The 26,876-nt window shown below is 39.1% G+C and overlaps 4 protein-coding genes across 19 annotated transcripts; 3 read left to right on the top strand and 1 right to left on the bottom strand.

Annotated features, from left to right (window-relative positions):
- Positions 1 to 885: 885 nt before the first annotated feature.
- LOC114825986 (GPCR-type G protein 2-like) lies at positions 886 to 3,256 on the top strand. Of its 4 annotated transcripts, none has more exons than XM_029105447.2 (4): positions 886 to 1,025; positions 1,529 to 1,659; positions 2,382 to 2,541; positions 2,962 to 3,256. In XM_029105447.2, exons 1-3 carry the CDS (start codon positions 978 to 980, stop codon positions 2,533 to 2,535), a joined length of 333 nt encoding a protein of 110 aa, XP_028961280.1. In that variant the 5' UTR covers positions 886 to 977; the 3' UTR covers positions 2,536 to 2,541; positions 2,962 to 3,256. The 4 variants fall into 4 exon arrangements, 3 of the variants coding, with proteins under 3 accessions (XP_028961280.1, XP_028961287.1, XP_028961283.1); XM_029105454.2 differs by having other exon boundaries at positions 2,382 to 2,438; positions 2,962 to 3,127; XM_029105450.2 differs by having other exon boundaries at positions 2,382 to 2,537; positions 2,962 to 3,127.
- A 1,288-nt stretch (positions 3,257 to 4,544) lies between these two features.
- LOC103445016 (protein PARALOG OF AIPP2-like) lies at positions 4,545 to 14,174 on the top strand. 10 transcript variants are annotated; one of them, XM_070827158.1, is made up of 14 exons: positions 4,582 to 4,718; positions 4,894 to 5,023; positions 5,297 to 5,438; positions 6,741 to 7,322; positions 7,420 to 7,710; positions 8,402 to 8,487; positions 8,593 to 8,687; positions 8,782 to 9,072; positions 9,246 to 9,749; positions 9,924 to 10,644; positions 10,802 to 11,032; positions 11,151 to 11,275; positions 11,684 to 12,072; positions 12,848 to 14,174. In XM_070827158.1, the coding sequence occupies exons 3-14, from the start codon at positions 5,436 to 5,438 to the stop codon at positions 13,892 to 13,894; spliced, it is 4,365 nt and encodes a 1,454-aa protein (XP_070683259.1). In that variant the 5' UTR covers positions 4,582 to 4,718; positions 4,894 to 5,023; positions 5,297 to 5,435; the 3' UTR covers positions 13,895 to 14,174. The 10 variants fall into 10 exon arrangements, with proteins under 10 accessions (XP_070683273.1, XP_070683292.1, XP_070683285.1 ...); XM_070827175.1 differs by having other exon boundaries at positions 5,297 to 5,453; XM_070827162.1 differs by having other exon boundaries at positions 4,616 to 4,718; positions 4,858 to 5,023.
- A 675-nt stretch (positions 14,175 to 14,849) lies between these two features.
- LOC108173158 (uncharacterized) lies at positions 14,850 to 23,584 on the top strand. Of its 4 annotated transcripts, none has more exons than XM_029105389.2 (5): positions 14,850 to 15,202; positions 15,365 to 15,482; positions 15,565 to 15,664; positions 21,619 to 21,699; positions 23,383 to 23,584. In XM_029105389.2, exons 1-5 carry the CDS (start codon positions 15,163 to 15,165, stop codon positions 23,404 to 23,406), a joined length of 363 nt encoding a protein of 120 aa, XP_028961222.1. In that variant the 5' UTR covers positions 14,850 to 15,162; the 3' UTR covers positions 23,407 to 23,584. The 4 variants fall into 4 exon arrangements, with proteins under 4 accessions (XP_028961222.1, XP_070683298.1, XP_028961218.1 ...); XM_070827197.1 differs by lacking the exon at positions 23,383 to 23,584 and adding an exon at positions 22,678 to 23,020; XM_029105385.2 differs by lacking the exon at positions 23,383 to 23,584 and adding an exon at positions 22,675 to 23,020.
- On the bottom strand, positions 23,575 to 26,066 carry LOC103445006 (8-hydroxygeraniol oxidoreductase-like). Its single transcript, XM_008383979.4, has 7 exons — positions 25,894 to 26,066; positions 25,610 to 25,752; positions 25,380 to 25,417; positions 24,526 to 24,940; positions 24,169 to 24,411; positions 23,890 to 24,048; positions 23,575 to 23,790 (listed from the first exon to the last, which is right to left on the bottom strand). Exons 1-7 carry the CDS (start codon positions 25,943 to 25,945, stop codon positions 23,680 to 23,682), a joined length of 1,161 nt encoding a protein of 386 aa, XP_008382201.1. The 5' UTR covers positions 25,946 to 26,066; the 3' UTR covers positions 23,575 to 23,679.
- Between the last annotated feature and the right edge of the window lie 810 nt (positions 26,067 to 26,876).

Below are 26,876 nucleotides of genomic sequence, written 5' to 3'. Positions count from 1 at the left end.
CACCCCTGGATGGAGGAAGAGTACTTCCAGAGAAGATGCCACATCTACCTATGAGACAGATAAGGCAAGTCAAGACGATACCACACTCCGATACTTAGAAGTTTCGTGATTACGAGATCATTCTCTCACAATATTTCCTAATGTCATTTGTACTAAATCATTCACTTGTACTCACTAAAGGAGAGCTTGAACCTATGTATTTGTGTAAACTCTTCACAATTAATGAGAACTCTTCTATTCCGTGGACGTAGCCAATCTGGGTGAATCACGTACATCTTGTGTTTGCTTTCCTATCTCTATTCATTTATATACTTATCCACACTAATGACCGGAGCAATCTAGCGAAGATCACAAAAAGCGACCGTTTTTGCTGCCTAGGATCTATCTTGCAAGAGAACGGAGAATTAGATGGAGATCTCAACCATAGAATACGAGCTGGATGGATGAAGTGTAAGAGTGCATCCGGCGTGTTATGTGACCGTCGTAGGCCACTGAAGCTCAAGGGAAAATTTCATAGGACGACAATAAGGCCAATGATGTTGTATGGCACAGAATGTTGGACGGTGAAGCATCAACACGTACACAAAATGGGTGTAGCGGAGATGAGGATGCTTCGTGGGATGTGTGGGCACACGAGAAAGGATAAGATTGGGCATGAGGATATCCGAGGTAAAGTAGGAGTAGCCGAAATTGAAGGAAAGATGAGAGAAAATCGGTTTCGGTGATTTGGACATGGGCAAAGAAGGCCGACTGACGCTCCGGTTCGAAGATGTGACTACGGGACAGAGGTTCAGGGCCGAAGGGGTAGAGGAAGACCTAGGAAAACTTTGGAAGAGACTCTAAGAAAAGACTTAGAGTACTTGGATCTAACGGAGGACATGACACAAAACCGAGCGCAATGGCGTTCTAGGATTCATATAGCCGACCCCACTTAGTGGGAAAAGGCTTTGTTGTTGTTGTTGTTGTTGTTCATTGGAATGTTGATTGTTACATCAGTTCGTGGATTCTTGACAAATTTAATGAAGGTAATCCTTCTTATGCCTGCCTTACTATTTATTCTTATTTAAGTTGGAGAACCACAATCCGCTGATTGGATTTCTTGAGACTGACTTTCAAAATGCAGTCTGCAGTTTCTAGAGGGAAAAGAAATGAGTTCTGAATGCTTGCTTCTTTTTTTTCTTGACCGAGTTGCATACAAAAGGGGTAGGCCACTGTATTAAGGAACTCAGGAGCTGAAAGTTGAAACTTGAAAGACAGTTTTTCTGGATCCGGAGATAAGAACCAGATGTCCCACATTGGTCTTAGGTTGTACATGCTAGTGCCACAATTATATCAAGAAAATAAATGAATTGAGCTGACCCAGGCCTTAGTCCCCTATTAATCACTTTCTGGGAATAGGCCTTAGTCCCATTTTAATCATTTTCTGGGAATAGGCCTTAGTCCATAGTGGTCTGTGGTTGTTGAAGAGCAACTGATGGAAACATAAAACATCATTTTTACGGTTTAACTTTCTTTCTGCTGTGCACAGTTCTTTTTTGCAGTTTCCAGAGTTGGAAGTAGATCTTCTAGCAATGTTGTATTGTTTCTCTCTGAAATTATGGGAATGTACTTTGTGTCCTCTATTCTATTGATAAGGAAAAGCTTGGCGACTGAGTACAGGTATGCTGATATTTTATGTTTGTCAACTTTTGGTTTTGTTCTTCTGTCTTCCCTTGATGTTCAATGGCATGGTTATGTTTGTCGACTTTTGGTTTTGTTCTTCTGTCTTCGGTCAGTTGTATTGAGCTTAAGTGCAAGTTTATTTTACTCTAGTGTAGACAGTGCACCTAAAATTCCTACTTTGAAATGAAATTTATATATAATTACTTGAAATTAGAAGTTGACTATGTTCTCAGTGAAACAAAAACATTTTCTTCTATTCTTCTATCTATACTACATATAGAAGTATGAAAGGGGTTAAGTACAGAGTAACCGGCCAAAATACTTTGGCTTGCAAGATGAACCCATATATAATGACAGTAGTATTGGCGCGAAGATGCTATTATAATACCATGCTATATAAAAGATATTATTACTTCATGACTAAGTGAAATTGTTTAAAAGGTTAATAACAATCATATTTACTTGAAAAAAGGTTTACAATCCTAGTCATTGTAAAAGTGTATTACCATATTTGCATTTAAAATGAAAACGTTGAAGCTTGTAAACTGCAGACTGTGGCTTTAATCATGTCCTGTCTAAAAGTGCAGATTTTCCAAATGATGGCCTTCAGAAGTTTTTTGGTCTTGTGTCATATAAGCTTGATCGCATTCAGTCCGTCATTTAGGTAGCTTCTGAGCTGATGAATGAGTAGTAAAGAGTGAGCCATTATCTCTTGGCAGGTTGATCATAACAGATGTATTGGGTGGAGATATTCAGTTTGACTTCTATCACCGATGGTTTGATGCAATCTTTGTGGCCAGTGCTTTCTTTTCTTTGCTTTTGCTTTCTGTACATTTTACTTCTCGGAAAGCTGACAAACACCCGATTGATTAATGGCAAGTATGTAACAAATTTACCTTTTGAATTTAAAAAAGAATAAGAATTGGATCAAATGTAAAGGTTAAATTGTTTGTTTAGACTATTGCGAGCTTATATGCCAGGATTTTAATGAGAAAAGAAGAAAACTATGGATTTTAAATGACTGATTACATAATAGTTACTTCAAATTCATTTCAAATATAATTCATTTAGTTATCTGATATCCACTCAGTCTAATTATTCTATGAAGTAATTTGTAACCTAGGTATCTTTTGTTGTAGCATGCCAATTGCTTAAGCATATGCAAGATGTTTTGGATATTGATTCTCAAATATGGACAAGTATAATTTTATATTGAATTTATTAAGTTTTCTGATTATATGATAGGCTTTCTTGTATTCTCTACGTCTTACATGGAAAAAATTGCCCTTTGCCTTGCAGGTGCTAAATGGTATGTTGGAGCTAATTTTTCTGACATGATCGACCAAAGGATGAGGAATCCGAATGGATTGCATCCAACAACAGTCGGTTGTCATGTTGATGGCGGGGATGGTTTTAAACAGACCGGGCCGAAGGGCTGCCTGGTATTGTATGCTGAGAATGGGAAGGGGAAAGGAAAGGATGAAGGAGGTGCTGTTGAATCTGGCAACCATAAGAGTTGCTCCTCCATCCTTATTAGTTTGTTTGTCGTATGCTTTTTGCCATAATGCCATCATTGCCACGTACAGATTCTCTACTTTTTCCTCTTAACGCTCGAATTCTTCCTACACTTTGGATTTAGTCCCATACACACATATATATATATATATATATATATATTTTGCTTTAGAATATTTCAAAGCAAGAAGGGTACTAGTACTAAATATCTCATTAATAAAAGTGCACTGTGACGGGGATGGACTAAATGCAAATTAAATTATTCCTAGGTGTGCCCGCAAATCCCTTTCAGGTTGATTGTGATTCGTGAGGCTCACGCTTCCTGTGTAATATAGCCAAAGGAAGAAATATGCGTAGATTGACTTTTTTATTGCAATGCGGAAAGTAATTATGTTTATGCATCATGGTACGAATTTGACCCTCACAAATATTTCTCCTTCCCTCTTCCCTTAACAACTAACTATTTAACCTATTAATGCTATCATTGTTAAAAAAAAAATGAAAGCAACTATTCCCTCCATCCCTACCTTTGTTATTTAGGCGTTTCATTCATGCTGATAAGTAAGAAGTCAAAAGTTTGATTTACATTAATGATAAAAACTTACAAATATTTATGTTTTGGGATCATATTTTTTTGCGCTTGAATGTGTACCAACAATAGTGTTTTGGGATCAACCTTCATGAGAATTAGGGCCGTTAAGATTGCTCAAGAAGTGCTTTAAGTAAACACATGTTGAAATTATTATTTAAAAAAAAAACCTTAAAAGCAAAAAGCACTTAGAGTGCTTCTTAAAAGAAAGTGATTCTCTATAAATCGTTTTTATTTAATAGAATTTTCGTCAGTATTAAAGTTTGGTTTGGTCCTTGGTATATGATCCAAAATAATGCCTTCATACTACACATTACTACAAGATAGTGCTTTTAAGAAGAGTCGTTTAGCATGTGCTTCTCTATGAAGCGTTTTTACGTGCCATGATTATTATTACATCTTTTTAATAATTATAGTCAAAAGGCTTTTGGTTCTCGTAAATTGTTTTGGCTCTATTAAAAGCAAATATCAAACAAACCTTTGGGCCGAATGTGAGAAGTATGAAATTGCTAATCAAGTTGGTAAGGATAATATTTTTTTGTTTAGGGGTAAATTTTACCTAATTTTATTTATTTAATATTTGATGTTACTATCACTTTTTTGTTTTCCTTTTGAAATTGTCGTAGTTTTCTTAGTTTAGTTTTACCATGGTATTTCTACTTTATTAAAATCCTAACGATTTTTCTGCTAGACTTCATAAATTTTATTTTTGTAACAGTAAGAGAAAAAAAACCGTGATGTTAAATTGTTAAAGGTCAAAATGATAAAAAAAATAGACAAGGCCCCTTTAATAATTTAAAATACGGGAGACCAGCATTTAAATTCCAAATCTACAAAAGTTCTCATTCACTCATTTTCTATAGAGAATAAATCTCCACAGAGGGAGAGGATGAAGTTGAAATTCCCCAAGCTCACAAGGAATAGAGAGACGAAACAAGAAAATATATATGAGGTATATATGTATATAAGTATTTTTACAATGACATTATATATTATATACATAAATAAATGAGATTGTGTGTGGTTAGAGTAGATGGTCATTTTGGTTCTGGTCTGAGAGTTGATTTGAATGCCATTTGCTGGAAAGTTAGGGCTTCAATTGAATCGAATCGAATCGAAACGTGCAGGAGCATCGCAGGACATTGGACTACCAAGTGTTTGTTTGGGTTTCGATTAGATTAGATTAGGGTTGGGGCTTGGGACGGACGATTGCCTCGGCGAACCAACGAAGGGAGGAAGGAAGGGATTAAATCAAAGGCGCGTAATTTTCAACCGACATGCTTTTCTTCTCGTCTCTTGATTTGATTACTTGATTTTGTTTTGTATGATCGGATTACTCGCTGAATTGATGATTGGATTGATTGGCAATGGGCAATGGCTTTGCATTGGGAATTTTTTATTTCATGGTTTAGGGTTTTTGGGTCCTGATAGAAAACTCTTTTCTTTAATAATTTAATTTGCGTTTGGTTTGCATCTTCACTGCTGCATTAGCCTTTCTCTAAATTGATTTACTTTTCACTTTTCATGCAGTAATTGGAGTCCGCACTCTGTTATTGGGTACCGGAGATTGGGCTTAATGTAATTCTGGTTGTATCGCAGCAGTTTGGAGTTTGGAGAGGGAGTGATCGCATGCAAGGGCCGGCCTGTTGATCATGATATTCAGAGGACTATGGTGAGATGACTCTCGGTAATTTGCCTTTTTCTTCTTTGTTTATTTTCTGTTTCTTTTCCTATATCATGCAGTAGCCCTTATTTCAAAGAAAGCAGGCAATTAAACTTCAGGTTTTTCGTTGACCATCCATTAGGGTTTTGATAATTTCACTAGCCATTACCCGCTCATTAGGAGTTTGTTGTAATGGATGATTGAATTCAGATTTTAGGAACAATGGAGGAATTTCCCTCATACATTAATCTAACCATAAGTTTGAACAAGGAAATTGGAGAGAATGAGGAATTCCAAAATGATACAACTTAAAATGATGGAATTCAGGGGTGGTTTGGGAGTGAGGTGCTTAAAAAAAAAGCACCCATAAAAAAAAGTTGTAAGGGTTTTAGGTGTTTGGTAAACTGGAAAAAAATGGCTTATTTTGGAAGCTGCTGTGAGAATAAGCTGAAATCAAAGGAAAAAGCTGAAGCTGCTATTTGCAGCCTTGGAAAACTGGCTTTTTTTCAAAGCACACGGAGCTACAGTGCTCCTTTAATGAAAATACCCACTATCAGACTGCTTTTTTTTCCAAAAGCACTTTTACAAAAAAGTTTACCAAACACTCTGCTGATTCACAGCACAGCCGCTTATTCTCACCGCAACTTTTTTTCAAAGCACAACAATACCAAACCAGCCCTCACTGTTCTAGAATTTGTCAAATTTTTTGTTTGGTTAACCTAAAGTGTAATGGGATTTAAAGATGGAAGTTTATGTTTTGTTCTTTTATAGCCACCAATTTGTAAATGTGGGGTAGTGTTTGGTAGATGTGTTCAGGGTGGAAGTGATGGTGGTGATGACCAGGTAGTGGAGGTCGTGGTTATGGCGGCGTACATAGTTGTTGTTTTTCTTAAAATACTCACTCTTTTGGAATTTTAGAAATTATAACTTTTTAGATGGAAAATTATGAACTTCAAATTATACATCTCTTTGTTTATTATAAATCCAAACAAGGGAATGGTTGTATATCAATTTAAAAGATCTCTCCTTGTTCCAAATTCCAAGTTTAGTAATTTTCATTTGTGGGAATATTACTGTCCAGTTGAAGGGATTCTCACATGCAGCTTCCTGCATATGTTTTTTTTTTTACTTACTCCCTTAAGCTGAGAGTGACATTGAGTGTGGGATTTTTCTCATTTATTTGATTTTTACGTTGCCCATGCTCTGATACGGTCAATGCTGCAAAGTCAGGATTTTCCTATAACTTTTTAATCCTCCATTGTTAATTTAAGTATTGCTTCCACTACTAATTTATTTCTTTGTATTTATTAGGTGTCATCTAAATTTTTAAAAGAGTTTGGTAAGCATTCCAGAGGTGGGAAGGTTCATATTAGTGGCGAGTCTGGGGCTTGCAACGTGTGCTCTGCTCCCTGTTCATCTTGTATGCATCCTAATAGATCTTTTATGGGGTCAAAGGCTGATGAATTTTCTGATGAAACCTGTCGTGTTAATGCGGCTAGTCAATATTCTATCAGTGTGGGAGATACTTCATCTTCTTTTAAGAGAAAAGCATGTGACAGTTTACAACATACCACCAGCGAGACAAGTAACCTGCTTAGCGTTAATTCAAGTCACGATTCTTTGTCTGAAAATGCTGAAAGCAAAGCAACCATGAGGTCTTCTGATACATCCGAAAATGCTGTTGAAGTCCATGATGATAACATTTCATGTATAAGCAGAGCCAATGATGCAAATCTGGCAGTCAATAACCATAACAGGAATGTAGAATGGAAGAATTTGTCTTGTAGTTTAGCTTCAGCTGGTAGTATAGGGACAGAAGAATCTGGAAAGGCACATAAGTCAACCTTGTCAGAGATGGTAAAACCTGCAGATTCTGGTGATGGCACAAAAAAGGTGCAAACTCTTGCTTTTACTCACGAATTGGTCATCTCTTTCCTTTTATGCAATTTTGTACTGATTTAGGAGAGGATGCATCTCTTATCATATGCAGGGAAAACTGCCAGAATTTTTTGGACATGCTGATTCATCATTTAAGAATGAGTCAGATATTTTTGCTGGCCAGAAATTCGTTTCTTGTAAAAGTTTAGGGGTCCCTACAAAATTGTGTCCAAAGATAGAAGTAGAGAGTAATGGACAAGACCCAAAAGATGAAGCGTCAAAATGTTTGGATCATGGTGAGAAAGATGTTATGTCGAATGAGTTGGTCGAAGTAGCTGACATGCAGCCCTTGCAATCTGCATCTGGGGATGACAGTGATGAATCAGACATTGTGGAGCATGATGTGAGTTCCCTCCCATACCTCATAAAATTTGTATGTATGACTTGTTTGCACAATTTCTTGTTTATTCTTTGTGTCTCTTCCCCCTCAATATTTTTTCTGGCTTCACGTGTCTCCCTATAAGGTTTCATATAAAATGATATTTTCTTGCCAATAGTCTGAAGATTTGTAAATAAGCTTCTTGATTTATGTTGTCGTTGTAACTTAATTGTTTGATCAAACCTAATGTTGATTAGCATATTTCAAGATAATAAAGAGAAAACAAGTATTTGCAGCTTTTTCAGTGTCATTAAGAAAACATCCCCCTTTATTTGTTAAAAATTTGTAAATGTTTGCTATTTTCATGCTAGAACATCACATTTTAATTTGAAGGATGTTATCCCAGCAGATCAGTGCTCATTAGGAGGGGTATGCGTGATGTATTCATCTATATTGAGGTTTAATTATCTTATGCTTTAAGTCAGAGATAGTAGACTTTGGATAGTTGCATCATGTTAAAGACAAGGAAGGGTTGTCTATCCATTTTTGTTATTGGCTCCTCTTGGAGACTTTATGAATGCTTCAATTTTATCTTTTTTTTATATTTTTATCTGTGGGTGACATGCTTTATAGCTTCTCATTTCCTGTATTGGCTTCTTCACTTATGAGCTGAAAAACTAAAAACTGTTGCCTTTTCTTTTGGGGTCATAAACAGGTAAAAGTATGTGATATTTGTGGGGATGCAGGTCGAGAGGATATGCTTGCCATGTGTAGTAGGTGCATCGATGGTGCAGAACACATGTAATAGTCTTTCATCCTATTTTTTCTGTCAGGATTTTTCTTGTGATATTTTATGTTCTCATGCTTTTGATCAAAATTTCTTAACATTATTATTGCTGAAAGCAGCTATTGTATGCGAAAAATGCTTCGGAGAGTTCCTAAAGGTCCATGGCTGTGTGAGGAATGCAAGTTTACCGAGGAAACTGACAACCAGAAGCAAGGTAAAGCAGATTGAATTATATTAGTTAACACATGCTAATGTGCTGTTACTTAGCTGTGACATGCATAATCTTTTTCTGTATTTGAATTCTAAAGGTTCAGATATCGAGGTGAAAAGAATGGAGAAAGCGATTATGAGTACACAATTCTCTAATAAGAGACTTGCAGAAAACATAGAAGTGGCTCCTTCTGCGAAAAGGCAGGGTCTTGAAATGCGGGTGGGATCACCAAAGCCATCTAGCCCTAAGAGAATGGGTGCTCTATCACGCGAGTCTTCATTCAAAAGCATAGATAAGGATAGGTTGAGGCCAGCTTATCAGACTTCTCAGGGTACTAATAATATATCAGAAACTGCACGTTCTCCTTCAAATGGCATAGGGGCCAAGGGTGAGTAGTAATTGCTGCAGGATACATGTTTCATGCTCCCTCTCTACCCCTCTTTTTATCTATAGCAACTCTTTTGCTTTCTGATGTCTAGGTGGGGTTGTTGTTTCTCATTTTACATTTTTTAGAGTTCTATATTAAGAAAGAACAACAGTTCATCGTATTTCTGCCTGCAGGTACATTTTCAAAGTCAAATTCGTTCAACACGTTAAATTCTAAACCAAAAGTTAAACATGTAGATGAAGTTGTTCCTCAAAAGCAAAAGGGTTTTAAAGAACATGCTTCCCTTGATATGAAGGAGAGGGTGGTGCCCAGAATTATGGGCAAGTCTGTGTCTTTCAAATCTGCTAGCTCAGGGCGTTCGAATGTTTCTGAATCAAAAGTTAAAATGCTCTCATCAAAGTTTAGCCATGTTCCAGATCTTAAAGCATTGAAACAGGCAAAAGAGCGGAGTGTCGTTGAAAGAAAAATTTTGTCCAAACTAGACCGTCCCATGGCTAATTTTACAACAGCTAATTCTACTGTCTCAATTCCTAAGAGTGACCTAGCATCTCGTGGTGAAACTAGTTTGCTTTCATCTGTGAGCAATAGAGAGCCAAAGGTTGCACTACCTGATGGAAAATTAAGTACATCAAAATCTAGTGTAACTCGTAAAGGTTTTGACACTCAAATTACTTCAGGTAAATCTTTTCCTTCTTGATTGTGAAATTGGGCTAGTTCTGTACTTGTGTGTTCTTCAAGCTCGAGTCTGTGCCTTACTTTTATGTTTCTTTGTATAGTTTGTTTGATGGTTATGTATCTTGGACTAGATAGTGTTAATAACCTAAAGTATCACCGTGTGTTTTCCATTGCAGGTGGAGGTTCATCTATGAATGGAATGTCTAGTTCTGCTTCTGAACAAAAGTTATACCATGTTAGCTTTAAGGATGAATCCTTATCCAGCTCGGTGACTGTTGAGAAATCACACTGTAATGTAGATGGAACATCAGAAGATGTGTTACCACAATCAGGGGAAATGATAGATCAGGATGATAAAGCCAGGGAGAGCTCTGTTCGCTGTGCGCCTGCTGTTGTAGCTAGTCCAAAATGTAAAGAGTTAGGAATTAACGCGGAATTTGGTAGACCTGTAATTTCACAAGCTTCTGGTACTGGTGCTTCTGCTCCGAGAGGTTCTAGGGAGGAGATGCAGAGAGGTAATAGGTTGAAAGATGCTATTCATGCAGCTTTGGTTAGAAAGTCTGAAATATACAGAAAGAAAAGAGTATTCGATCAGTCTGACGAGTCTTCAACGCCGAACATGGACTCAAGTTATGAAGTAGCTGCTCAAGAGCAATCACCTGACGGACATGCAATCCTTGGGACTTCTACTTCTGACTCTTACAAGAATGCAACTGTCAATAATTTAAAGCAGCTTACAGTGCAGCCCATTGATTCTGGGTTCCCTTCCAAAGTGGCATACTCTGTTTCTGTTGTTCCTGGCAAGCCTACAGTGAAGGATTTGCATAATCATGCTTCAGGGGCGATGTCTGTTCTTGTGAAGACAACAGCCATTCCAGAATATGAATACATTTGGCAGTATGGTTCTCTGGGTTTTTATTAGTTATCAAATCTTGTCTGCTTCATATTCTACATTTTCTTTCCTTTTCTTTCTGGTGTTAGTTTTCTCTTTTTTCCTCTTCTTTTGTTCCATTGACAATGTCTTATAAGATAGGCTTATCTTATTTTCATGCAGGGGGAGTTTTGAAGTGCAGAGAGGTGGAAATTTTATGGATTTATGTGGTGGAGTTCAAGCTCACTTGTCGACTTGTGCATCACCAAAGGTCCCTGAAGTGGTAAACAAATTTCCGCACAAAGTTTCTCTGAATGAAGTTCCTCGCCTGAGTGTATGGCCATCACAGTTCCATCAAAGTGGCGCTAAAGAAGATAATATTGCACTTTATTTCTTTGCCAAAGATCTTGATAGGTAGTGAATTAGTGATAAACATACACTCTTTTCATTTAATATTTTCAAAGTCTTGTTATTTCCACAACATTTTTTTTCTTTATTTCCTATTATGCAGTCGTTTCAATTTTCGATGCAGTTACGAAAGACACTACAACAGCCTGTTGGATGCTATGGTCAAGAATGATCTAGCCCTCAAAGGGAATTTTGATGGTGTTGAACTTCTGATATTCCCATCCAATCAGCTTCCTGAGAAATCACAACGTAAGGAATTCTGAAGTTTCATTACATTGGGTTAGGTGTTCTACCCAGTGATAATACGTTTGATGCGGTTCTGCTGTGTGCAAGTTGTGGCTTAAACTGCTTAATGCATAAATAAGTTCTGATGCTGATATTGCGAACCTGTAATTATGGAGCATATATAGAAATATGGATAATCTTCATGTTCTGTAATCTGTATGATGGTGTCTTCTTTTAAATAATTGGCTGCTTCTCTCGTCTTGCTGATGTTCTTGCCTTTTTGGTCGTGTCCTCGAGTGCTTTCAGCTTGACCTCATTTTTGGTTATTGGTGCAGAAGTTGCTCTTTATTGTCAACTGTTTGTGGCAATAGCATTGTTCTTGCTGACCTAGAGTCAAACTGTCTGCTGAAATCTGTTTTCTGTCATTGGCAGGTTGGAATATGCTATTTTTCCTTTGGGGTGTGTTCAGGACAATGAGGGTGCATTGTTTAGATTTTACCAAGACATGTGTTCCTAGCTTGAGCAACTCATTTCAGAAAGCTCCTACTGATGGCATGACATTGTCCGAGAACATATGTATACCTAAGCATATAGATGAATCTTCTCCTTCTGACAGATCTTGTGATGTTCCTTCTGCTTCCAATGCCTCTCTGCATATGGGCCCCACAGTTAGCAAGGATTGTGAGAACAAAGATACTTACCCTGAAGAAGTGCGTTTAGGTTCAAAAGTGAACTCGGCAGTACAGGATTGTAGGGTTGATTCCAACACAACAAACAATGCTGGCTTGTCTGAAGGAGTTGAATACGGTACTCCTTGCCTGGTAACTTTCTTTTTCTTTTTCTTTTTTTCCAGAATGTATAAGGTGCATCATGGTGGTTGTAGTCCTTGATTTTTGTATTTCAGTCCCTCATTCGGGGTGTGAAACCATATTGTGGCTTGGCTGGCCTCTTTCTCTCTCTCGCATGCTGAGAGATTAAATTCTTTCAGTGTTTTTCTTTGCAGCATGGTTGTATCTTTCTAACATCTGTGCTAGACTTCATTGATGTTATCAATCATATATGGTTGCAGCACTTGTTTCCTTTCACTCTTAAAAATGTGAAGATGAACAATTTTGACCGGTGTTGCTATACTTTTTGAGATGTTTTTAGATTATGATGTTCTGCATTTATTCTATCCAATGGTCAAGACTTAAATGACATTATTTCTTTAGTCAAGATCCTTATTTGCTTAGTCCATGCACTTTGGTGTAGAAGTATAGATGGCATTACTGATGTCACAGAACTTGACTCCACAATGATCATCCATTGGTCTAGGAATGTTTATTGATGCCCGTGCAGCCGTGCTATGTGTTGACTCGCTGAGTGATATGTCCTATGATGTACTCTACTCCACTAATTAGCTGTGTTATAGAGGGACAATTTATTGGGAAGGTTTGGTATTTTAAGCTTGGCCCTGGTTTCATGGTTCAATTTACATACCTAGTCAAAATTTGTTTCTTAAAAGTTGGTACTGTGATGTGTATATATTTTTGGGTCATTGAGATTTGCATATATATATATATATTTACTAAAGGGTTATTGTCTCACATTCTGCAGCAGGAAAGTTGTCTTCGAGAGAGCAGAGTTGGTAAAGAAATTAAGTCTTCTATTCCAACAACTGGGTCAAATAGCTCTAACAAAGGTGAGAAGAGGCAAGTGCATTGGGTCACTTCTGTTGATAGGGAAGATACTGATTCTCTGGAGATTCGTCCTGTTTCCAGTCGAGAGTTAGCCGTTTCTAGGAGTGTTGGGGATGAGAGATTTCCAGATGGAAAGAAAAGGGTTGGTATCGCAGGAGGGGTTGAGGAGGTGATTCTGGATGGAGTGAGGATGGATAAAGCTGATTTTAAACAAGAGAGGGAATTGAGGAGAGATTATGGATATAAGGAATCAGAAGCAGCCTTGGTGAGAGACTTGACAGCCAGAGTCAACTCTTGTCAGCCCAGTGATAGAAAACACCCAGACATACCTATTTCAGAGAGAACAACTTCTGCAGCCACAACTCAAGAAATGCCATGGAATGAGGTGAATATCACACGGATGGATGTCGAGATTGATAGGAAGAAGCCAAAAATCGGTTCAAGTGGATTTGATGGCTGTAACACTCCTAGAGGTACAGACGCTGTGGTTGAGGACAAGAGATGCTTTGAAGCCTGTGAGGAGAAAGTTATTCCAGAGGACTTGGGAAATACTGAAAGGTACTTCTTTCCTTTGGATTCACGGCATTTTCAGCATTTTGGGCCAGTTGGCAACTCGGTGCCATGGAAAGATTTCTCATCAGGGTATGTGGATAAGACTCGCGAAGGGTTCCCAAGTCTCGAGCTGGCTCTAGGGGGAGAAACAAAACCACAAAATAAGGGAATGCTGCCCTTCTTTGTCGGGTTAGCAGACGAGAAAGGTAACAACCAAGATAAGCCTTTAGAAGCAGCGGTGGTGGATGAGAAAGATGATGATGTGTCTGCGTCACTTTCCCTTTCCCTTTCATTCCCATTCCCAGACAAGGAACAACCTGGGAAACCTGTTTCAAAACCGGAGCAGCTTGTGCCTGAAAGACACCATGTGAATACATCACTGCTGCTCTTTGGGCGCTTGCCAGACAAATGAAGTGAAGATGAATTGCTGTGTTATGTACATTACGTTGCGTTTGAAATGCATGTGGCAATCGTGGTTGATGATCTTGCCTGGTTGCCGTCGTTCATCTTTCTCAAATATAGGATTTGCTGGTACTTTTTCTTAGTATTTGAATACTGTTTTTAGATGTTTGGTAATTGAGTGCGTTAGTATTACTGTTACTATTACTATTACGGCTGTTTGTATATAAAGAGAAATAAGCCACCATAGTTTTAAGAAGCCAATAGGAATTTGAAACCAATGTGTTGCTGAATCTTCCAAGTTTTGACTCCTACGTTTTCTTCTTCTTTCCTCTTTTGAATCTCTGATGCGTCTGCGAACTACGATGTATTTTGCCGATCCAATCCAGTCCAACCGTCCAATCCAATGGATGCCTTTACAACTCAAGGACAGCAGTAATTGGCCGTACTTCGGAATGTCGAAACGAATTTAAACTCCTTTTTACTACCCAAACTAAAGTTATTTCCTCCTTACTATTTCCCATTAGTTTGCTTCCAGAAAATGGAACTAAACGTTTAAAAATAAAGAAAACTAATGAAAAGGGCTTGAAAACTTTGAGTTTTAACGATAAGATCAAAAGAAAGGGTAAAGTGAATAGTACTAAGATTGATTTTTTAGTGTAAAAATGTGGCTTTTCGTTAAAGTGAACAGTATCGGAGAACTTTTCGTTAAAATTCCCTTAAAAATATGCTTACCATAAGTGCATTATCAAGCCATGTTGCAACAATCATCAATTAGTACAATAGTCTAGTAATATTTTTTTAGTTAATAAGTTATAAATGATAAGTCTCAAATCAATAGTAATATTCTCTTTCACTTGTAAGGCACGAAATCTCAAGCTTGACTCACTACCGTCAATTCAATTACCAAAAAGAAACAGAAAAAGAAAAAAAAAAACAATAAATCCAATTAAGCTGAATCGGGGTCCGAGGAGATGGTCCAAGGTCGTGGAGGGTGGAGCGAACGGGGGCGGAAGAACCAAAGCAACAAAGTTTAGGGATTAGCTTTGCTGTATAACTTTAAAAACTTTGCTTGCTTCCGGTATTGCCCTCCGTTGTACAAGCAAATTGAAATTCCCTTGTCAAAGCAACTGGGGCAATTAGGGAAATAAAGTGATTCAAGTGTGTATTACCCTAAGAGTGTTTATCCTAATTACAAAACGGGCGGTCTATGATTAACATGCAACACCCATTTCTTGCAGCTTCTCTCTCTGTAATTTCTGAGTGGGTCTCTAAAATCTAATGGCTATCTGCTTTGCTCCTCTATCCACCTCATTCGCAGGTATGTGACTCAATCGGAAATCTCGAATAGCAGATTCTTATTGTTAATTAATTTATACAACAAACAACAGTGGCAATGTATTATGTATCTGTAAATTGCAATATCGTCTGTGACTCTCTGTGTTGTTTAGTCTGATGCTCTAGTGATGTCTAATGGGTACAGGCAGCGGATGCCAGCTGAAGGCGCGTGAGGTTTTGTGGTCCTCTGCCAAGGCCCAAACCCAAAGGAAACATTTTCACCTGCGAACCAATCGCAATTTCGCCGTTCGTGCCGAGTACAGGTAATATTCCATTTCTATACCAATTCCAATTTCTCAATTGCTCTCCGTTTTATTCCATTCCTTTGTATATGCTGCACTGCAGTGACGACAGTAGAGGCGGCGGCGGCGGTGCTGATTTCGTCGCTGGTTTTGTGTTAGGAGGTGCTGTCTTTGGGACTTTGGCTTACGTTTTTGCTCCACAGGTGCTTCCATATTATCCCACATATAACTCTTCTGAGCTTCGGTATTCACGTGTTTCGATTTGTGTTCATCATATTTATTTATTAATTTATTTTCCTAAATATACGCTTTTTCACATATTCAACACCTAAGTTCCTAACCCATGGATGGAATGTAGTGGAATCTGTATGCTTACCAAAAGAAAACTGGGTAGTATTCTCCTAATTACCATGCTTCCTTGGAGTAATCATTGCTAAGATTTACTCTTTTTTTTTTTTTTAATATTATTTTTGTAGTACTCTAAACATAGAAGAAAGAATACTCTTTGGTAGAGTAAATCCATTATTTGACTGTTGTAGGATGTTACTTTTATATCCTTGCCCTTTAGTATTTTGTGATTTACTATACTGTTGAAGGAAAGCTTATTTATTGATATCCCCGATAAGCTACAAATATGTACATATACATGAGTCAAAATAAACACACAAGAGGGAGCCTTCACAAAGGTTGCTTAGGAGAAGTCTCAGCAGTCGGTAGAGCCCCAGAAAGAGAAGGCACCGGAGGGGGATCATTTGGAGCCTCAGTACTGGACAGAACCCTAGAAGGAGAAGGCATCAGAGGTTGATCATTCGGAGCTTCATTACGCGGTACAGCCCCAGAAGACGAAGGCAATAAATGCCTTTGGAACAAACCCACAAATCTCTGATGATCAAGTAAAACCTGACCATCAGTTTCCTTCATCTGGTCAAGCTTCCTCTTCATGTTTGTAGCATAGTCATGTGCAAGCCGGTGCAACTGTTTATTCTCATGCTTGAGCCCTCTAATCTCCTGTTTGAGACTCATCACTTCAGCCGCCAATGATTCAACTTGGCGGGTTCGAGCAAATAGGCGTTGGGCCATATTAGACACAGAACCTGCACACTGAACACTGAGAGCCAGCGAATCCTTAACAGCTAACTCATCAGACCGTTTGGAAAGTAGTCTGTTATCTTTGGGAGTGAGAAGGTTCCTGGCCACCACCGCAGCGGTCATATCATTCTTCATCACGGAATCCCCAACGGTAAGAGGACCAGTAGGGGAGACGAAGGATGGGCGCCATATGTTGTCTGGAGAAGGCGGGGCTGCCTCTTCAACAAGGTTCAAGTCAAAACGACGGTCGGAGGGGCCAGACATTTTCAAAGGTGTTGAAGAGAGAAGAGGTCGGACAAATCAAGATCTTAGAAGTGCAAGAATGAAGCTTCTACTGGTGGAGATTCAAGTGTGCTTTGGAACTTAATGCCAGCCCCTATAAAAATCTGCACTCGACGGAGCTTCAGAAATCGAAGAGGCGCCTGCTCAGAAATCGAAGAGGCGTTTGCTTTCTCAAAAGCTGAGCTGCTTAAAGATCACGAGGGTTGATCTCAGAAATCGAAGAGGCGTTTGCTTTCTCAAAAGTTGGGCTGCTCAAAGACCACGAAGGCCGATCTCAGAAATCGAAGAGGCGCTCGCTTTCTCAAAAGCTGGGCTCCTCAGAGACCACGAGGGCCGATCTCAGAAATCGAAGAGGCACCTACTTTTCCAGCCTTGTCAGCACCTGTCACACGCACACTCAGCTTTGCGGAAATTATGGGCATTCTGTCGAAGACTTCTGGGGAAGTAGAACACACATGAATCTTACTGTTCAATCACCCACTTCCCACACGCAACAATAGCTCATGGGTACCACAGATAACTTTGCCAAAGTTCTCTGCCAAAGTTGAGCACGTGAAGCTTGCAGCTCCCACTACATCGCTCTGACCAAGAAGGGTAAAAGAATAGCAAAGAAACAGCACTAACAAAGTTTAGACCCATAAATTTTGAAGGTCTAGCTACCATATTATTACCCACAAGGGTAAAGGAACAGTACCACTGCTGGATAATTGGAAAGTCCCTGTGTGTCAACCTCTGTGCTTCGTGGCAAGGTAGACTAGCAAACATGCCTAACCTTTACTCACATTCGAGAAAACACTCCCAATAAGATTGCTTGCTCCAAAATCGAAGAGGCACCGTCCTCCGAATCTCGAGAGCCAGACTCCCAACATGACTACTTTCTTAAAAATCGAAGAGAGGATAAAGGAACAGTACCATTGCTGGATAATTGGAAAGTCCCTGTGTGTCAACCTCTGTGCTTCGTGGCAAGGTAGACTAGCAAACATGCCCAACCTTTACTCACATTCGAGAAAACACTCCCAACAAGATTGCTTGCTCCAAAATCGAAGAGGCACCGCCCTCCGAATCTCGAGAGCCAGACTCCCAACATGATTACTTTCTCAAAAATCGAAGAGACACTGCTCCCCGAATCTTTGAGAGCCAGACCCCCAGCATGATTGCTTTCTCAAAAATCGATAAGGCATCGTTCTCCGAATCAATCGAAGAGGCGTTCGCTTTCTCAAAAGCTGGGCTGCTCAGAGACCACGAGGGCCGATCTCAGAAATCGAAGAGGCACCTACTATTCTAGCCTTGTCAGCACCTGTCACACGCACACTCAGCTTTGCAGAAATTATGGGCATTCTGTCGAAGACTTCTGGTGAAGTAGAAAGCACATGAATCTTACTGTTCAATCACCCACTTCCCACACGCAACAATAGCTCATGGGTACCATAGATAACTTTGCCAAAGTTCTCTGCCAAAGTTGAGCACGTGAAGCTTGCAGCTCCCACTACATCGCTTTGACCAAGAAAGGTAAAAGAATAGCAAAGAAACAGCACTAACAAAGTTTAGACACATAAATTTTGAAGGTCTAGCTACCATATTATTACCCACAAGGGTAAAGGAACAGTACCATTGCTGGATAATTGGAAAGTTCCTGTGTGTCAACCTCTGTGCTTCGTGGCAAGGTAGACTAGCAAACATGCCCAACCTTTACTCACATTCGAGAAAACACTCCCAACAAGATTGCTTGCTCCAAAATCGAAGAGGCACCGTCCTCCGAATCTCGAGAGCCAGACTCCCAACATGACTACTTTCTCAAAAGCGAAGAGAGGGTAAAGGAACAGTACCATTGCTAGATAATTGGAAAGTCCCTGTGTGTCAACCTTTGTGCTTCCGGGCAAGGTAGACTAGCAAACATGCCCAACCTTTACTCACATTCGAGACAACACTCCCAACAGGATTGCTTGCTCCAAAATCGAAGAGGCACCGCCCTCCGAATCTCGAGAGCCAAACTCCCAACATGATTACTTCCTCAAAAATCGAAGAGACACTGCTCTCCGAATCTCGAGAGCCAGACCCCCAGCATGATTGCTTTCTCAAAAATCGAAGAGGCATCGTTCTCCGAATCTCGAGAGCCAGATACCACAGACCACTTTTTCAAAGTGCTCTGACAGAGTTAACACATGTGAAACTGGCAGCTCCCACTACCGTGCTATGACCAAGTAGGGTAAATGAATAGCATTACTACTTGTTGTTAGGGAGACTCCTATATATGTCGACCTCCATCCCCAACGGACAGGCAGACCTGCAAAAATGCTCAACCCTTCATCATATCTGAGAGGGCACTCCCAACGAAGCCTTTCGAAATATTCAGCTTTCTTTCCCCCCGATAATACCTCTGCAAACAAGCTATACTAGAGCAAGAATATCTCATATCATCAGGGTTAAAAGCAAGAGTATCCCATATCATGCTTTTTCCCTGTCTTTTCCTTTGGCCTTGTTTTTACCTGCAAGACAAGGAGAAAGAGAGCAATCAGTCAGCACTTGGAATCAAGCTTCCAGCCAGGAACTGACTGCCTGGAACCCCTTACCTGATTACTTACCTGACATTGCTCTCGAGTACTCATCTTCAACATCTTATGTTTCCAGGGAAGATTCCGCATCTGCTTGAGGAACAGATAGGGCAAGTGCGAAGGATACAAGGAAGCATGTGGAGACAAGCGTAACAGCACACGTGCCGATACATCCATTACTCTGTCAAAAGCAAAAGTATCCCATATCAGCAGGGTGGAACGTACTCTAGATTTGATGGACTTGTTTTGACCCTCAAATTCTTCAGTCGGCCTTATACTTTGGAGGAAACCAGAAAACCCTCCAGCTCAGTTCAAGAATAAGCCTGTGGAAAGTTACTTCTTCAAAAGCAAAAGTATCTCATATCATCTCTTCTCATTTTTCTTCTCTTTATCCTTCATGCTGCTGCAAGATGGGGAGAAGGTGAACAATCAGTCGGTGCTCTGATTGCTTACCTTGTCTGTCACCTCTTTCAGCAGACCCCCTAGCTCGGCGACTTGGGGGACTCCTACTACATGGTTTGTATCGCGCTTGACCAAGCTTGAAACTACAAGTAAGCTTCAAGTGAAATTGATACATTACCTTGTGCATCTCCACCAGTTAAAGATACCACCCCTGGATGGAGGAAGAGTACTTCCAGAGAAGATGACACATCTACCTATGAGACAGATAAGGCAAGTCAAGACGACACCACACTCCGATACTTAGAAGTTTCGTGATTACGAGATCATTCTCCCACAATATTTCCTAATGTCATTTGTACTAAATCATTCACTTGTTCTCACTAAAGGAGAGCTTGAACCTATGTACTTGTGTAAACCCTTCACAATTAATGAGAACTCTTCTATTCCGTGGACGTAGCCAATCTGGGTGAACCACGTACATCTTGTGTTTGCTTTCCTATCTCTATCCATTTATATACTTATCCACACTAATGACCGGAGCAATCTAGCGAAGATCACAAAAAGCGACCGTTTTCGCTACCTAGGATCTATCTTGCAAGAGAACGGAGAATTAGATGGAGATCTCAACCATAGAATACGAGCTGGATGGATGAAGTGTAAGAGTGCATCCGGCGTGTTGTGTGACCGTCGTAGGCCACTGAAGCTCAAGGGAAAATTTTATAGGACGGCAATAAGGCCAGCGATGTTGTATGGCACAGAATGTTGGGCGGTGAAGCATCAACACGTACACAAAATGGGTGTAGCGGAGATGAGGATGCTTTGTGGGATGTGTGGGCACACGAGAAAGGATAAGATTGAGAATGAGGATATCCGAGGTAAAGTAGGAGTAGCCGAAATTGTAGGAAATATGAGAGAAAATCGGCTCCGGTGATTTGGACATGTGCAAAGAAGGCCGACTGACGCTCCGGTTCGAAGATGTGACTACGGGACAGAGGTTCAGGGCCGAAGGGGTAGAGGAAGACCTAGGAAAACTTTGGAAGAGACTCTAAGAAAAGACTTAGAGTACTTGGATCTAACGGAGGACATGACACAAAACCGAGCGCAATGGCGTTCTAGGATTCATATAGCCGACCCCACTTAGTGGGAAAAGGCTTTGTTGTTGTTTTTTACTATACTGTTGATGCAAGCAAAGAGATCACTGTAATGATGCTCTACTGCAGAAATTTGAAATTTGCTGCGCCAACTTTTTCTGATGACATGCCCATTCTTCTTCTTCTTCGTCTTATTATTATTATTGTTATTATTATTATTATTATTATTATTATAATTGATCACGTAAGTTTAGATTTTAGATTCCCATGCTCCCATTGATTTCAGGATGCAAACTGCTCCGTATGAATGAAAAGATTGACAACTTGTGCTCCTCATCCGCAGATTACTATTATCTGTCTGTCAACATTTAGTGTTCTTTATATGGTCTTGATTCCTGTTGGCTACATGTTTTCGCACAAAGACCCTTAATCTTGTGTTTTGATGAATGATTTCCTGGTTAAGGGTTTGAAATGCACTGCAAAACATTAGATAGAGGGATTTGTAAATGACTACTAGAAAGGAGCCATTTGAAAATTCTTTGTGGAGTGACTTTGTAATGCTCATGTAGTGCATTTTCAATCGCCTTATCTAATGTTTTGTAGTGCATTTCTTGCTAATGTTGACTAAATCCCTTGATACAAAACCCTCGTCCAGCCATTCTTTGAAGCATAGGATGACCATTCCGCATATGTTTTTTTCATATGGGTTTTTATTCTGGATTTCACTTTTGTCTTATGCAGATTAGAAGATCTCTACTTAATGAAGATGAATATGGATTCCGGAAAGCAAGAAGACCTATATATTACGATGAAGGTTTGGAGGTAACTGGGACATGGATCCCGAGTCTTTACATTTAGCTTTAGTGCATTTACGTGCATTTAGAGAAATCTAAATCATTTGATTGATCTAACAGAACTAAGCCTTCCATATCAGCATAATTTTTTTAAATTAAAAACTCATGTTTTTTGTTAAAAAAAACTCAGGTTTTGTACCGTATCACTCACTACTTTCTTTTCAAGTTATTTTTGTTTTAACTTTTAATTTTGCCCAGAATCCCCACTGCCTCACAATATAAATTTATTCATCTCCCAACTCACTGCTCCCGATCCAAGCAAAGCCAAAATCCACTTATTCTTTGTTTTATATAATAATTATTTTGTTCATGAAGATCTCTTGAATCCCAATGCGATTGAGATTTAAATCTCTTCAAATTTCCCAAGTAAGCAAGTCAACAGGTTTAGGAAATAATGGGTGGGCAAGGCCGACCCCTTTTTTGCGATCAAATAAATTATAGAAGAAAATTAGTCGATCATTGTTAGATACGTCCTTAAAAGCTTTTCAAATGTATGAAAGATTGAGAAAGCTAAAAATTGAAGAGATGGACAAACATACGAAAAATTAAAATGGAAAAAGAAAAGGAATATGACTTTTTACTGTTCGGTTTTCGACTAGTGAGACTGGAGAAAGAGTAGGAATTTTTTTTCTTACTGGGAAAAGATGAACAATTAAAAAGGAACGTGGAGGGTAGAAACAAATAGAACTCATTAAAGAGGGGGAGTGGTAGTAAGTGATACGGTACAAAACATGAGTTTAAATGTAAAGCAATTATTCTGATGTGGAATAGTGGATTCCGTTAGATGAATCAAATGGTTTAGATTTCTCTAAATGCAGAGACTTGGGATCCCTATGACATCCGCCATTTCCCACATGTTGGATATGCAATCTATTAAAAAAAAAATTTCCCATTTTTCTGGCTCAAAAAAATATTAACTCATCTTCATTTTTCTGGAAAGCGGAAGACTAGGATGACATTGAATGCAAAAATAAGCCAGCTCAATTCAGCCATTGACAATGTGTCTTCTCGTTTGAGAGGTGGGAACAATGATGCGCCCACGGTGCCAATAAAAAATGATCCTGAAGTAGAAGCTACCATGTGAGATTTGTTTCAGTCTCTTGAGGTACCAATGGTGCTAACTAATGGGGTTTAAAACTGGATGTGTAACTATGTGATCTTGCCATAATTGTTTTGGAGGATGTTGTTTATTTCAGTACTATGGTTATAGTAGTCAGACTTTGCAAAAGCTGCCATTTCAATCATAATTGTGATTACAAGTTGGAGGATTAATAAATGGATTTCTAGCCCTTTGAAGTTTGTACGTAATGGATAAATTCCTAGTTCAGATGTCTTCTGATTGAGCTGAACCAAGTAACAATTTAGTATATTTTGTTTCATGAACATGATTGATCTTTTCCAGTGCTGAAGACGTAGCTGATATGCTATTAGGCTTCAATTGAAATAATCCTGTGCAAGGCTTTGGTCAAGATTAGAAAACAGGCCCAAAGAAAGGCAGCTCGATCGCCTTAGTAGTGTTGGGAGTTGTACTTGTCAGTGTCGAATAACATCTCACTATTTTTCTTTCAGCTGGCCGTGTGTGATCTTCTTTATGTATTCTTTAGTTGCAACGTAGGATTAGGATTTATCCCTCTCTGTTATTTTTTGCTAGGTTGGAGAGCTGCAGTTATTTTAGGAACCTTAGGGCTGTGACTTGATTCTGCTAAGGTAGGTTGAGTTGGGGCTTACTTTCCGGAGTTTCTGGTTGCTGGTTGTACTTATCTGTGTGACTATTCGAATATTGTGATACGGGCGAACATTAGATGACGCTTATATATTTCACTACTTATTCAGATGCTAGAGATCCGAAAACATATCAATGTTCATTTATTCCTTGTGTCGACAATACATATGGGGCTCGAATGAACTCATTTATTTGTAACAAGATGCATACAGGCAAGCAAGGCCATCAAATCTTGATAAGAACCTTGACGCAATCAGGATGCCTTAAAAGCTCGAGTGCTTGGTTTATGTCTATCAGAGGAACTTCATGAGTCAAAAGCTCGTCAAGGTGCATATCCTGTGAGGGAAATCAATTTAAAAAACAAATGAAAACGGAAATTGTCAATCACAATCCTCATATCTAGCAAGGACTTTGGGTTAGGAGCTAGTACTTCACCTTGTTCATCCATTTGTCGATTATAACGGGAAGGTCGGTCTTCGGTTTGAGCCCTCCAAATATGGAGCCTTTCAAGGTTCGTCCACACAAAAGGGGAAGGGAATTAATTTGAACGCTTGTTGCAGTCGAGGTTCCAATCACTATTGCCTTTCCTGTTCCCTGATACAAGCACAACCATGCATGCACGCAAGCAACAGATAAAAAAGATGAAATTAAATGAACAGATTTTGTACTCCTCGTATGGAAAAACAAAATGAAAAAAGAGAGTAAAGTATATACCAATTTTGTGGCTTCAAGCGCTTCATTGATGAAGGGGGCAAAGCCAGTGCACTCGAAGCAATAATCAACACCCATTCCAGCCGTTGAGTGTTTGATCAGCTCAGAAACCGATTTACAATCACCGTCGTCATCGGGGTTTATAAAATCAGTCATTCCGAACGCTTCTCCTTTTCCTTTTTTCCTCTCATTTTTGTCGATGCCAATGATCCTAGCCGCACCTTGCGCTCTAGCCCCCTCAACGGCCTGTCGGCCGGCCATTTAATTAATTAGTTGTTGTTTACAGCTAATTACTCAGATGAATACAATAGTTAATCATTTAATTACTAGTAAATGTCATTACATAGTACTGGTACTTACCCCTAATCCAACAGCACCAAGACCAACGACCGCGACGGTTGATCCCTTTTCAACCTTTGCTTCCTTCCAAGGAGCCCCAAATCCAGTAGAAAATCCGCACGAGAGGAAGCTAGCGTGGGGGAGACTAGGACTAGTCGTACTAATACCAGGAAGCTTGAGGAGGTAGTTAACATTAACCACCATGTACTCGGACAATGTGGAGCAAGAAAAGAGTTGGTAGAGCTTTTGTCCGGCAACGGACATTCTCGAAGTGCCATCCGGCATTAGACCGCTGAAGGGTAAAGGATTTTTCAGGCACATGTTTGTCTTTCCCGACACGCAATTCTCGCATTCTTCGCACTCTGAGACAAACGTTGGAATCACCACGTCTCCTCCGTTTATGTTTCTTACATCCTCCCCGATGCTCTCCACCACACTACATGCGCGCGCAAAAATGCATGCAGCAAAATTAGTTGGCGCATATACAAGGTTAAGATCCACGCTTTTGACACACATTGTGATATCTATTTTGTAGGGCTGATTTTATGATGTATTGCAACTCTTCGAACAGTCTAAATTTTAGTACATTATTCATGGACTATCATTGCAAAAAAATTAGACAAATCCAAAATTATTAAGATATTTCATTTGTTGTCAAGAAAATTGACTAATACGGTTCTACAAATAAATATAGCTTGGAATTTGAGAAATTTTTTGTAGACATGAACTTTGAGGTAAGACATAAAAGATAAACAGTTAGATCATTAAAGTATATTACGAAGTGGACCCCACAAAAACATGTGTCAAAATATGTGTAAAAAAGTGTGTCCCTATATATATAAATGAATAATGAACAATACTACGTATGTACGTACCCAACGCCTTCGTGACCAAGAACTCGAGGGAAGAGAGGCTGGAAAAAAAAAAAAGCACACCCGCCGGCCCTCTTAATTAATTGTCAAAATATTATCACAAGACCATCTTAAATTAAGAAAGAAAATAAACCCTTACTACAAAATCAAATTAATTAAGTAAACGATATAATGATTATTACTGTTATAAATTAAGGGATGAATATTGAGTTGAGGTAGTAATTAGTAATTACAATTGGGTGTCCTTTGGAGATCAAGATATCAGTGTGACAGAGACTGGCATAGAGCATCTTCACCCGAACTTCAGACCTCTTTGGAGGCTCTACCTCTATCTCTTCCACCTTCCATGCTTCTCCTACTCCCCAGCATACCACCGCTGCATGCATGCGCCACCACATCACATTTAATTAATTATTATATGTATTAATGAACTTAATTATATATATTTGTATGCATGTTATATATGCAATACCGACTGTGTGCAGGCCGTAATTCATTCATTAGGCAATAGGCATACCTTTGCATGTTATGACTTGTGATGTGCGGCTCCTCTCTGATATTGATGACATTGTATTTCTGATCGAATATATGGATCAAACAGGAATCGACATGCGCATGTATATATAGGATTCTGAGTTTAATTTAATTAGTACCGGTCATGAAAAGCGTCGGAATAAAATATTAATACTCCATATAATCCCTCCCATACGCCCAGTTTCGATATCAATGCTCTCAGTCTGTCCGTCATCCATGGGACCAGTGTTGAAATATTAATGTAAAGTTGTATTAATTGTTAATGCAACTAGAACTAGGAATTGTGGCGTGTGAGAGAAGTTAAATAGATTTTTCCTCCAAAGGAAAAACTACCGTGTAAAACCCTTGAGAGAGGGAGAACAATGTCTCTCTCCAATGTGAAAATACAAACAGAAGGTTTGACGGATAGCTAAGAGCTCCCTTTACCAAATTGTTAAAATATTTCTTCTTCTCTTCCTTGTCAAAATTCAAACAACCACGACTAATTAATATGCAGTAACTATGATAAGTACGTAATTGAACAACTGTTAATTCTTTATTAAAACAACGACTAATGGACACTTGGAAACCAAATTATTCAGTCATCTGGATCGGCGACTTTCGACCGATCGAATTGAATTGGATAGACTTTTACACTTTTAATTGTTTCTCTGACTTTGACTGACTGACATCATGCATGCATAACATTTACGTATGTTCCTAGTAATATAACGTTTAAGCTGTACGCAGGATCCAACGGACCATGCAATGCAATTATGCAACCACATACAAGTTGGAGAAGGTCAGAGATTTTTTTTAATGTGTTCGATAAATATGCATATGTACCATAGGACACTTTAAAAAACAATTTTTTTTACTTGTATAATAACAAATAACGTATCGTCTCATATTTTAAAAGTGAAGATAAACACATCTCTTATATAGAGCAGCATGAAGAATTCCTTTAACAAAGCAGTATGAGGAATA

This window comes from Malus domestica, chromosome 01, assembly GCF_042453785.1.
Source record: "Malus domestica chromosome 01, GDT2T_hap1".
Lineage (NCBI taxonomy): Eukaryota > Viridiplantae > Streptophyta > Magnoliopsida > Rosales > Rosaceae > Malus > Malus domestica.
Note: the sequence above shows the minus strand (reverse complement) of the source record. Positions and strands in the feature narration are given on the sequence as shown.

What these genes read in the sequence shown, in the direction of transcription:
- LOC108173158 (XM_029105382.2), top strand. Translation starts at nt 15,163, where the DNA reads ATGGCTATCTGCTTTGCTCCTCTATCCACCTCATTCGCAG. An exon ending in TCTATCCACCTCATTCGCAG is followed by an intron (nt 15,203 to 15,364) that starts GTATGTGACTCA and finishes TAATGGGTACAG; the next exon opens with GCAGCGGATGCCAGCTGAAG. An exon ending in ATTACGATGAAGGTTTGGAG is followed by an intron (nt 21,700 to 22,671) that starts GTAACTGGGACA and finishes TTTTCTGGAAAG; the next exon opens with CGGAAGACTAGGATGACATT.
- LOC103445016 (XM_070827172.1), top strand. An exon ending in GAATATGAATACATTTGGCA is followed by an intron (nt 10,645 to 10,801) that starts GTATGGTTCTCT and finishes ATTTTCATGCAG; the next exon opens with GGGGAGTTTTGAAGTGCAGA. An exon ending in AATACGGTACTCCTTGCCTG is followed by an intron (nt 12,073 to 12,847) that starts GTAACTTTCTTT and finishes CACATTCTGCAG; the next exon opens with CAGGAAAGTTGTCTTCGAGA.
- LOC114825986 (XM_029105447.2), top strand. Translation starts at nt 978, where the DNA reads ATGTTGATTGTTACATCAGTTCGTGGATTCTTGACAAATTTAATGAAG. An exon ending in TCTTGACAAATTTAATGAAG is followed by an intron (nt 1,026 to 1,528) that starts GTAATCCTTCTT and finishes TGCTGTGCACAG; the next exon opens with TTCTTTTTTGCAGTTTCCAG. An exon ending in AGCTTGGCGACTGAGTACAG is followed by an intron (nt 1,660 to 2,381) that starts GTATGCTGATAT and finishes ATCTCTTGGCAG; the next exon opens with GTTGATCATAACAGATGTAT.
- LOC103445006 (XM_008383979.4), bottom strand. Translation starts at nt 25,945, where the DNA reads ATGTCATCAATATCAGAGAGGAGCCGCACATCACAAGTCATAACATGC. An exon ending in CTTGGTCACGAAGGCGTTGG is followed by an intron (nt 24,941 to 25,379) that starts GTACGTACATAC and finishes GCGCGCATGTAG; the next exon opens with TGTGGTGGAGAGCATCGGGG. An exon ending in CGCTTGAAGCCACAAAATTG is followed by an intron (nt 24,049 to 24,168) that starts GTATATACTTTA and finishes TGCTTGTATCAG; the next exon opens with GGAACAGGAAAGGCAATAGT.